The sequence below is a fragment of the Charadrius vociferus genome, unplaced genomic scaffold, assembly GCF_000708025.1.
Source record: "Charadrius vociferus isolate BGI_N301 unplaced genomic scaffold, ASM70802v2 scaffold163, whole genome shotgun sequence".
NCBI classification, from domain to species: domain Eukaryota; kingdom Metazoa; phylum Chordata; class Aves; order Charadriiformes; family Charadriidae; genus Charadrius; species Charadrius vociferus.
In genome coordinates, this window is record NW_009648332.1 from 14,986,086 (window position 1) to 14,998,083 (window position 11,998).

Below are 11,998 nucleotides of genomic sequence, written 5' to 3' on the forward strand. Positions count from 1 at the left end.
CGGGGCCTGCTGGAGTAAGGCCTGCCTGCAGAGAGGGAGGCTGGGCCTGTCAGGAAAAGGCCCTCCTGAGGGGAGAGGGGCCCCAGCACCCCATGCCCAGTACCCCCGGCCAGCACTCGCTCCATGCACAACAGCAGCTTCACTGTGAAATAGATATCAAGCGTTGCCCCAGGGACAGCCCCAAAGCCTACCTGTGCCACCAGCTGAGCAGCTCCTCAGAACCTCCCCTGGTGTGTAGAGGACCTTCCCCATTATCGCTTGGTCTCCTACATTGATCGGCTGCATTAATTAACCCAGCATAATGAGCCTAATGTGGTCTTCAGAGCACCTGACAGCTCCTGAGGTGCCTGTGCCGCAGTCTCTCAGCCTGTGATTGTGTGCTGTGTTTCTGTTTAATAAAAGCCCCATCTGTGAAGCCTTGGTGTGGGCAACAGTGTGTGGGAGAGCTGATCCCTACCCAAGTGGCACATGCTGGGTTAGCCCTGCGGAGATACGCTCCAGCCACAGCCTGTGAGGGCAACCCTGCAAGGAAGGGGCTGCACCTGAAGTTCTTAGAGGTGGCAGAAAGCAGAAGCACAGAGACCTGAGCAGCACAGTGGGAGGTGGAGTGCTACAGCCCTTGGGTGGGCAGTGTGCCCCCAGGGCTGGGCCAGCCCAGCGGGGCAGAGGGGCCCCCGCTCACTGGTTTTATCCAGAAGACAGGTACAAAGTTGGAAATAAGAGTATATATCCATGTGGGCACACAAGGTTATGAGCACATGTAAAAGCCCAGGCTGCCATGCTGTGCTTTGCTGGGAAAAGGACAAGGGACCCCTCTGTCACCCTCCTGCTTCCCTTCTGTATGGGCTGCGACTGCCAGATGGAGCAGTCCCTGCTGACAAGGCAGGCAAAAGGCAATTCTGAGAGTCCCAACAGGCTTAAGTATAAATGATGCACCTGCTGCTCAGGTGTCCCTGCAAACTCCCAGGTACAGACATTTAATCTTGCAGTAGGACATTCAAGTTCCTCCTGGGCTAAGCAGGGACTTCTGGCAGTCTGCATTTGCAAAGTAGACACTTAAAACTGCTATTTCCTCTCTAAAACCTTTTATGGTGATAGTCCTAAGCACAGTATACCCCACTCTTCAAAAGTGTTAACTGTTTAACTGAAATCAGCAGGAGCTGGACAAATAAATACAGCAGTGTCCTTTAATCACCAGAGCCCTTGTGCAAATTCTGCTGTGCCTGTATTCCTTCCTCAAATGCTGTAGCCCTGACCATCACTGTGGTGTTACTGTTGTTAACGGCTGACATTCACAAATGTGCTGAAGTTATATATTAAATAAAAAGCACTCTGGACCATCCTCAATACTTTATTAACTTAAAACATTGTTCCAATAAATATATACCAATAAACATAAGACACTCTATAAAATCTAAGTAAGGACATTTACAAACCTGTCAACAAAGTGAAAACAGCATTTTTTTAACTGAGGTACATGCAGGGTCATTTAAGGCAAATTCAGTCAATTGTACTTTTATGATGATTCCTGCCCACCTCAGCCAAGTTTCCCTTTAAAAATTAAAAAACAAACAAATATACAAATGATGCTATTGAATAGCTATTTTCCAGTTATTAGAACAAGCCCAGAGTGTGGAAGCCAGTAATAGTTCTGGACAGATATTCTGTGCTCCTGCCCTCCTCAGTCAGGATCACTTATTGGACGGGTCTCTAGTTATAAGGCGTAACTCTGCTTTGGCTTTTCCACTCATCTTTCACAAGCTTCCTTCTCCCCAGTGGATGTACCAAGAAGGAACCCCCCATGCCTCAAACACACATGCACACAGCCAGGCCTTGCACAGACAGGTGGCTCTGGGAGGATAAACAGGGCCTCTCTATAACTGTTAATGCAGCTCCTGATTTGCACCAGAAAAAGTGAGAGCAGGATCAGGCCCAAGCTGGTACCTTTGCTTAAAAACCAACAAGATGTCAAACTGCACGGTTCAGTCCTAACCCTCCAGGTTTTCCTGACAGGAAACCAAGAGTGAAGCCATTCAGCACCAAAACTCAACCAAGGCAAGCACTCCCTGCACCATGTGCTGATGGCTCTCTGTCATTATCATGTAAACACTGCTATACCCATGTTTCCCTGCACGGTGATTCAAGCTACTGAAAACTTCAGAGGGGTCATCTTGGCCATGGGAGAAATATTTTCCAGCTTAGAGATATTTGGTAGCTTATCTGTCTTTGGAGTATCAGGCTTCATACCTAAAAGGCTTATTTTCCAGTGTTATTTCAGAAATAGAGAGAGGAAGAGAAAGAGAGAAACCCCAGCCTTTAATTTCCGCTTTCACAGTCATTCAGGTTGAGCTGTCAATGCATGGCCCCGTCCTCTTCTTTCCTCTCCGAGCTCCTGGTCAGAAAGGTAATGACAGGGTCTGTGCTCAGGACAGGGCTTGGGTCCAGCGGGGAAGCCAAGGGAGTCTGTTCTCATAGTGTTGTAGGTGTTTTCCGTATTGCAGCTGGGACTCATTTCAGGCCATGCTGTGTCTCCCGGTGTCTTCGTAAATCCACCTTTCGTTGGAAGCCTTTGCCACACAGATCACAGCCAAAGGGCTTGAAGCCTGTGTGCTTCCGACTGTGGGTGATGAGGTTGGAGCTCTGACTAAAGGCTTTTCCACACACCTGGCACTTGTGAGGCTTCTCACCTGCAAGCAGAAGGTTGGGGGGGGAGAGAGAGAGGGAGGGGTGTGAAAGAGGCAACATGGTGCTTACACAGGACTGGAGAAAACAGGAAATGCACACTGGGCCTTAGAGCTAATCAAAGGGATTCCTGTGTGATTACCAAATAAGTCATTCTTATAAAAAACATGCAATTGGGAGCCCCGAAGCATGCACTGCAGCTGAGCAGGCCTGAAACTATCAGCCCAGTATAGTCCTGGGAGCAGCCTGAAGCACAGAGTACTCTCAGGACCCCATAATTTGTGAATGCATTTGGCTGTATGGGCTCCATGTGATTTAAACTGGCTTTGTGTTCTAGAAATGTCAGGAACTCCTGGAAAGACCACCAGGCCATGCTGAATGCTTGACATCGATTATTACAGCATTAGCATGGGGGCAGGTGGAATAGATAGATGGAGGTTGTTAAGCCAAACCCAGTGAGCTGTGGTCTGTCCCTTAAGTGAACCCTGAAAGGCAGGGTCCATCCAGAGATCTGCTCTTTTCTCCATTCCCCACACTGAAATGCCAGCAGTCACCCCGAGCCAGCCCTGAAGTTCTCCCGCAGGCAGAAAACATAAATGGGAATAAATCCAGCCTCCAGAACTTCTCCTACGCAGGGGTCAGTGGCAAAACTCCACTGGCCTCCATGGGAACAGCATCTCAGTGCATTTTCATAGTATTTATTATCAAATAACGGATAAAAGGGAACCCAACCACAAAACCAAGCCTGATTTTCAGAGTGGCTTTGCACCTGCAGGGCCCACTGCCTTCAGCTGGAGCAACAACTCTTTGCACTTTTGAAGATCAGATTCTTAGAAACATAAAATAATACAAAATGTGCTGGAGCTTCAGGTCCCAAGTGTATGCTGCATATTAAAGGGATCCTTGATTCTGTTAAGGACCTGGCTCTATATTAGCAACTTAAAATCCCAGGCACAGTTTCTTATCTCACAACAAAATAATGGTTTTGACCAATTCAGAATTTGGCTGAAATTCCACTTAATCAAGCCTTATTTGAAAAAGTTACTATGGAAATACTTTTTGTATTACTTCCTAAATAGTTCATTTTCATCCAGCAAACATCTGGTGGAAAATCCTTATAAGTAACATGTATTGTTCACTGCTTGTCATCTAGGAAAGTCGCAACCAAGCAGTGCTACATACAATGCCAACTTTCTACACATTTGTCATTTTTAGGCTTCATCCTGGATACCCGCTAGTGGTGACTATCAGGGAACAGGATTTTGGTCATCTGAACCTTGGGTTTGGCCAGTACAGCTGTTATTTCATGTCTACAAATGCTTTTGTATCTCACACATCATTCATTTCCCTCTAATTTAAGTGAATGGTGCAGGTCTGAAAGGCAAGATTTTCGGCAAGATTTTCTTTTAAGATTTCTGATAAACTTGCCTTCTCACTGAATTATATTTTTAAAACAATTTCCTTTGGTGATTCACCTGCACTTTATTAGTTTCCATGTTTATTACTAACAGTGAAACTTGAGAACTCTGTACCTCTCCTTCCATTCTGTACAAAACTGCAGCTATTTCTCAGAAAGCCCAAGTGGAAGTGCAGACAATCTCTGACCAACTATTTAAACTAAGTGTTGGACCCTAGGCCTTCCAGTTTAGTATTTGATCTAGAGGAGAAGACTCCTGTTGTTCCTATTGTAAATTGGTAGATCCTGCAAAAAGAAATACTGCAATTAAAATCACCTGTCATTTTCCAGGGAACTCAGCTGTAAATCAAGGCTACACAAATATAATACTCTACAAATCATCTTACACAAAAACCCTTTGAATAAAGACTGGTGGATCCTATTAAGGGAACACTGATTGGATTGTGAGGATTTGGGTTATTTTGCAGCTGCTGTTCAGGAAAGCACATTCAAATGACCCTCCTTTGCATGAGTAGAGCTCCGATAGCATGAAGAGCAGCAGGGCAGTGTGAAGCACGGGGACGTGCATGTACTGTCACACCATGGACTGCTGCAGAGAGACCCCTTCAGCAATCTGCCCCCACAGCTGGGGCTGAACACCAGCAGCTGCAGAGCTGACCTGTGTGAATGAAGGTGTGTTTCTTCATATCAGATTTCTGGTGGAATCGCTTCCCACAGTACTGGCACGGATAGGGCCGGGTGTCCGAGTGGATGAGAAGGTGGGTGGACAGAGTAGAAGATCTCTTAAAACTCTTGCCACAAATCTTACAATCAAAGCTGCGTTCCTGCAGAGAGAGGAGCCCAAACACACACATTACACCACAACAGTGACCCCACCAGCAACAAACTGCCCAGTAGCACATCAATGTTGCCCCTTCTGCCTTAAGCAACCACTTCCACTTCTCCAGAAAGCTGGACTGGCCTGAGGAAATGCTAACACTGGCATGACAGCACCACATGATAAAAAAAGATAATTCCCCCTCTCCCAAAACTGCTGGCAGGAATGGCCAGGTGGGAGCAGCCCTGACCAACCTAACATAGTCCACCTGCACATTGCAACAGGGGCCCAAGCCATGATCATTCCACTGGGAAGCCCAACAGCTGCAGCACTGTTCAGAGGCCACCTCTCCACTGTACACAGGAAAGTGGGTGCTGAGGTTGGCTTGGCTCTCCTGGGAAATCTCTGTGGCAGGCTGACTTCTGCTGGCAGGGTAACAACTAACTGCTTATTTGTAGTTCCATTAAAAGTCAAGTGGAAGGTACCTAGAGAACCTGGGGAAAACATCTTTTTGACTTACTACTTTAACATATCAAAATAAATGCATTAAGACCTTTCTGTCTCTCTCCTCTCCACCACTTTCTTCCACTATATATCTTGCCTTCTCTTCATCCCTTAACTACCATCACACCTTCTTCCTGCTATGCTTTCATACAATCACCTTAGTTTATTGGGCTTTTAATGCACTCTCCCTGAAAAGTTGTCCCCTCCATGGACATGCAACGCTGCTCTTTTCACCAGTACTTAATGGGTGATGAGATATTTCCCCTCATTGTGTGCTCTGCTGTTGCATACTCATGAAATTGTAAATAAAAGAGTCAGAAAAAAACCCCACATTGCTGTAACGCTATCCTCCAAAAACCAATCTGAAGAAGGAAGATTTGCCAGGTCAAGTGGGTGGGTGAAGGGGAAATGTGGCACAATATCAGCAGGTGGAAAATGTTACAAGTCCTCCTACCAAAATTAACTACCATATTCTTTTGGTGTGTGACTCAGAGTGTGTCGAGACGGGTGAAGTCTGTGTTCTATACCTGACTGGTCGTTCAGATGTTCCCTGCACAGACACAATGACTACAAACATGGGAAGACTCACTTCTTTGGGGGAGGGGAGGAGAAAGAATGAGGAGAGCTGCATGGAAATAAAGCACAGTGAGTTGCTTTAGCTGTTAAAAAAGTTGACATCCGCATTACAATTTCCATCTCCGAGAGTGAAAATTTATTATTTATTATCTGTTGCTTCTGGAGTGCCAAAAGTGCCCTTTGCTTAATAGAGACGCACGCAAGGTCTGGGGAATGGAAACAAAGCCCATGTTCTTTAATTTGTTGATAGGCTCCTTCGCTCACTAGCTGCCCACCCTGTTCTCTGCCTGCCACCATATTCTTCACCCACAACTGTCCACTGCAACCCTACCATGTTCTCTTCCTCTCCTCAGTTTAGATGCCCACCTACTGCCCTCTGATTGCCTTCACGGCCTCCCCAGAGCCAGCTAAAGCAAGCAGCTGGCCCTGGCCCTTGGACCTTCGTCCTGGCAGTCCGCCCCACTCTCACCTGTGAGTGCACAGCCTTGTGCTGCTCCAGGCTGACTGCATGGCCGAAGGTCTTGCCACACATGTCACAGGCAAAGGGCCTCGTGCCACTGTGTGAGCGGCGCACATGTACCTCAAGGCCATGCGGTGTGGAGAAGACCTGAGGGGAGAGAGCACACAGGGTCAGGCTTGCCAGAGACAAGTGGCTGGGGAAGAGTCATAACCAGTATGGAAGAAAGGGATCCCTACCTTGCTGCACTTGACACACTTGTAAGAGCCAGTGCTGATGAGTAACGGGCGGCACAAGAGGTCCGACTCCACTTTGATGCCACCTGGCCCCTTCTCTTGCTGCAGCCCAGGTTGCGTCTCAGCATAGAGTCCAGGTGCTGCTGCCGGCGGCCGCTCAAATAGCCCCGGACCTGGGGGGCCGAAGTCACCATAAAGTCCAAGGGAAGAGCTACACTCTGCACCATACAGGGCAGGCTCAGAGCCTCGCTCGCAGAAAAGCCCCAGGGTTGAGGTTCGCTCCAGAGTCGGGCAGGGCCTGTAGCTTTGCACAAGGTGCCTCAGCTCAGAGCCACCAAGGCTGTTCCACATGTACGGTTTGAAGGGGACCGAGAATGGAGGTGCTTCGTCTAGGGACGGACACACAGATCGCTCTGAGGCTGCAGAAACACAAGGGCATGGGAATTAGTACGCTTCATAATCCAGCCACTATCATGGGGCAGAACCGTCTCAGCACTCAGACTTGTATTCAGAACCAGACCCCTGTACTGCACATTAAAGCTGCCCTTCCATTTCTAATGGGAGGACATTTTATATTGCACAGTAGGGTCTGTGCATCCAGTACTACCTACTCACCCGCTGTCCCAGCCAAATTATTTAAAGCAGCCACCAATTTTGTCTACCTCCATCTCTGGATGGCCAGGTGTCTACACACTGATCTGACTGTTGAGACACTGAACAACTCAGTCTGCAACGTCCGTTGGTTTTATCCGCAGGTCCTCAGAAAAGTATAGCTACTACGTCCCAAGATGGGCATCAAAGTTGACAGTCTACATGTTTAAGCTCTGATGTAGATCCCACACATCCATGTAGCAAATATGACATTACGGAGGTGCCAGAATGAGCAAGCCTGCCAAGATTTACCAGTTCAACAAAACTAAAAACTGCCTGTTGCACAATTTAATGCCCAAATCTAGTCTCTCAATTCCATGCTACAACTGTGCGTATCTATACTACTGCATAACTGAAATAAAGAACAGCTTCTGATGTGCTTGAATGTCATGCCTCACTTTTTCAGAAAAAAATAAACTAAAATCAGTCCTGATCTGAAATAAAATCATGGTTTAGATTGCTCTGAGTTTCTCCAAGTAAAGAAACTGAGTCCACCCAAAACACAGAGCTTTGAAAAATCATCGGTATAGGCCACATTAAAAACTGGAGACACAAAAAGATTTTCCTAGCAGTCGTAATCAAAGCAATCTTCCACCAGGACAAGCTCAGGTGGGTTCAGTTGGCTCTAACAGGCTCACCTTTGGCAATGGCATCTGACCAAGACAGTGGGCACCACAAGATGAATCGCACTTGGGGGGCCCATAGCAGTCTGATGCAATGGCAGGAATACAGCCTGAGATCAGTGTCTGAAGGGACAAACACTCAGGGAGCCTTGCATAGAGGAAAGCACAGGATAGGGCAGGATAGAGGACAGGGTAGGGAACATGAGGTACCAGACCCCAACTGTGTCTGCCAGAGATGCTGATTAATGCCTGAGGTGGTCGGCTTTCACTCTTCATCACAACAGGCAGCAGCACTGGGAAAGTCAAACGTCTCCACCGGACAAATGTTTTAGTGAAACAAGGGAAAAATTAATCGATTTACTGCTGAAGTGTCAATGCCTTCACAGAAACACTGGCATCCCTTACAACTTGGACTTCCAGAATAACCTCCCTTACCCAAAAACTTGTCCACCCACAATTGCTCTCTTGCTTTTTGTCATTCCTGTCAGCTTCACAGCTCCCATGGCTTTCTCAACCTTCTGCAAGCCAAGATAACCGGGGAGGGCTAGGGAAGGAAGGCATGACGTGTTAGGCTATCCATTTGGATAGGCAGATGGTCACTGAGAGTTACAGAAGGGACCGGGAAATGAGGTGGAAATTGAGTTTTGAATTACTTGACTGTTTCCTGTCTTTTACATAATTTCAGATGTTAACAGTCTCAAATTCTTCCATTGAAATTAGCAGTCTTTTGGTTGGAAATATATGCGCACATACCAACTGGGACATTTGAACAGAGCGATGAAATCAAATTAGCTGACATGGTGCTGAGCATGATTTTTCCTGTTCTGCACTGACTGCAAAGTTGTGGTCAGCGTCACATCATCTATCTTGTGTCTTTGCAACCAGTTTCAGTGTTGCCATCTCTCACGATTTTATCGCAAGATTCAAAACTATCTTAAAGCCCCAGCTCTTGAAAGTGCATGATTTCATCAGGCCCTCAGCTTTCCTTTTGTTTGCTTGTTCTTAACTATTTTTTTCCTTGTAAAGTCAACTCTAGCCCGGACTGTAAAGAAAAGCATGAAAATGTAAACCGTCAATATTTCAACACTAGAACGGAATATCCATAAGGTATTACTTACAATCTTGATTTCTAAGCCAGTCCGTTCAATGAGAGGGAAGGCTGACCTGATTTTTGAGCCCTTTGAATTGGCAACACGGGACATGGAAAACATTGCACCACAGATCAGTTTGCGTGCAATGTTCCTTCCATCACCTCACATGCTTTGGAGACCTCTCAAGCACAAGTGCAGGGGAGCCACTCATGCTATACTACTCAGGGGCAAGCTCAAGCCATCCAAGCCTGGTACCCAGTGTCAAGGCCACCTGCAAGCCCTGCTCTGCCACACTGCAGGGCACTTCAGTGTCTGCCTCTCCTCTGCTCCACAGCATCTAGGCCTCCAAGGGGTGAGCAGGGAGGGAGAGACAGATTCTCCTTCCTGTTCCTAGCAATTCTGTGCAGCCTTTATATAGACCACTTCTGGGAGAAAAAACATCAATTTTTTTTTGAAGGCAAGGCTAATTCAACCTGAAATGGTTGGGAACAGATTGATATGCGTGGCAAAGAAAGATTCAAGTGTCCTCCTCCACAGACCACAAAACACTACACTCTCTGCACAACTCCATTATGCTCAGTAAAAGCCTCCCCGCAAGACTGCAGCTTCAACATGCTCATCAGGAGATACTATTATACTGCTGCACTGAGCTATCTATCAATCAGGCACATTCTGTATATGCAAACGCATGCGATTACAGAACACGTAGAAAGTGAGGTTAAATAACAAAGTGATTTACACTGATGGAGTCAACAATGCATTAAGAGTGTTAACAGGTATTGTGTCTGTGCATGCCCGCCTAGATCGGCAGCACAGCACCCAAAGACAAACCTGAAATCTGACTTTCACTGCATGTTGAAGTGCAACCTGCACCTATGTTCACTTCTACTACTCCCGCAGCTGCCCTAAGCATGATTTAAAAACATTTCTCCTTTGCCCTGCCTATCAAAGCACAGAAACTGTGCCCCACCCAGACAAACACAATCATAGAAATCCAGTCTATGTCCAGTGTGTCTTGCAGAAGTGATCCAGGCACAAATTCCAGCCTTACGCTGAATCTGACAACGCAGCTGGATGACAGAGGGGTTGGGGGGGAGCTGTGGGAGGAAGCCCAGCTATCTAATCTTGCTGCCACTGCCTTCATCATGAATGTAACAGCACCTTTCTCAGCACACTGAGGGTCATTTAATAAAGCACTTTCCTTACAGTACCTGGAGTCCCTTGCCTTCCTGTTCCTCCCGCAAATGGGATCAGACGGGGGGAGGGGATCAGCCCTCACCCACTGCCCCCAAAAAATCTTGATCAGGGAATGTCACCCTCATTCTTCAGAGATACCTTCCCTAGCTAGCTGGATGATTGACTGGGAGCTAACGAATCCCATGGCAGGGGGAAGAAAAGCGTGGGGAGGAGGAAAAGGCAGGGCAGCCCTGGTAAATACCCACTCCGTTTTACATCTGTCTTTTAGACACCTCCTGAAAACAGTCTGTTTCCCGTGCAGAAATTGGAAGGAAGGAGGAGCAGGACAAATTCGTTAGAACAAAAATTACACACATTGCTACACTTTGTGAAGAAATATTAGCAAAAGAGAGACTGCTGCATTTGGTTCAGTCTGTCATTTGCAGACTGAAACTGTCCCATGGCTGGCTGTGATGACACTGGGCAGCATTTTGAACATCCCCTCAAAGGGCTTTAGGACTCTTAAAACAGGGGAAGGCTTTAAAAATGCAAACCCACATCATTACAATCAGCCGTTGATATGCAAAGACACAGTAAAGCCGAAGTGGGAAAATCGGTGGGAAAACAGGACTAAGAATTTGTTTGCTGGTGTCTGCAGTCAGTTGGTAGAGCTGAGACAATTTTTCCTTCGGTAAGACAGAAATTGTTCTTTTTCCAGCTGTCACTTTTTAACCAAGGCAATAAAAAGTTGTTTTTATATATATGTATTTTTGTTATAAAATGACACCATTGTATTTTTAAACGAGATAAGTATTCGCGCCAGGCTGGGGACTGCATCTCCCACTGCTCCAACCACATCAAAGGCAGGACGAGGGAGCTAGAGACAGGCGCTGCAGCCTTAAGTGTGAGTTTCCTGGATTTGGGGTGTTTAAATCTGACCATCATTATTTTCATCTGGTTTTTACGAATGCGTTTTTAGAAAAGAAAAAAACGGGGGGGGACGAGCGTGGGGGGGGGGAGATCCTTTTTATAGGCAAGAGGCAAGAAATAGCCTGAAAGGGAGTTAGGGAAAACGTCTAGCAGGTAGTACAAAACACAAAGTCAACGCTGTTTACTACTGGTACGTAGACAGCCTAGCAGAAATTTTTACTGTCTTAAAAAACATCTAAACTCCGGGTAGCAAGACCCTGTAGAAAAATGCTGGGACCTTTAAAACACCACTAGCTTGCCTCTTAGCAATTAATCAGAAACCAAAAAATCAACACCCGATGGCATCACAACTTCCCTACAGCCTGTCACCCGCTGCTCCCTCAGCACTGAGAGACGGGCTGGAAAAGCAACCCGAAAAAGATAACCTGAAAACGAGTGGAAGGGACAGATTTCCCTTTTCCCACACAGCGGGAAAAGGCAAATCTGTCCCTTCCACTCGTTTTCGACGGCCATGAGATACTGCCCCACGGCACCGACACGCAGCCGGCGCTGCTCGTCCCGCTCCTACCTGGCGAGACGGAGGGCGAGGGAGGTCTCCAGAAATCCTCGAATTCAGACACCCTGTCACAGACGCTGCCCTCGCAGCTGGGCGCTGACTCGGAGGTGCCATCGGCAGCCTCGGTAAGGTGGGATTCCGGAGAGAAGCGCCCCTGGGAAGGCTCTGGATCGGGCAGGACGGTGCGGCATAGCGCCGTGTCCTCGGGGATCTTGCTGTCTGCAGGGCAAAGTGGGCAAGGGGGCTCCTTAGTGCGGATCCACGGTGGGAGCCAGCCACCTC

General features: G+C 47.2%; 1 protein-coding gene across 1 annotated transcript in view; it reads right to left on the reverse strand.

The window, feature by feature from the left end:
- Nucleotides 1-2,137: 2,137 nt before the first annotated feature.
- GFI1 (growth factor independent 1 transcription repressor) overlaps nucleotides 2,138-11,998 on the reverse strand; it is a 12,657-nt gene continuing 2,796 nt past the window's right edge. The window contains exons 2-6 of the mRNA XM_009884894.1: nucleotides 11,729-11,995; nucleotides 6,693-7,108; nucleotides 6,466-6,603; nucleotides 4,758-4,923; nucleotides 2,138-2,687 (exon numbers count right to left, since the gene is read on the reverse strand). Of these exons, the coding sequence (XP_009883196.1) occupies nucleotides 2,509-2,687; nucleotides 4,758-4,923; nucleotides 6,466-6,603; nucleotides 6,693-7,108; nucleotides 11,729-11,995 (1,166 nt within the window). The 3' untranslated portion in view covers nucleotides 2,138-2,508. The remainder of the gene's footprint in view (nucleotides 2,688-4,757; nucleotides 4,924-6,465; nucleotides 6,604-6,692; nucleotides 7,109-11,728; nucleotides 11,996-11,998) is intronic.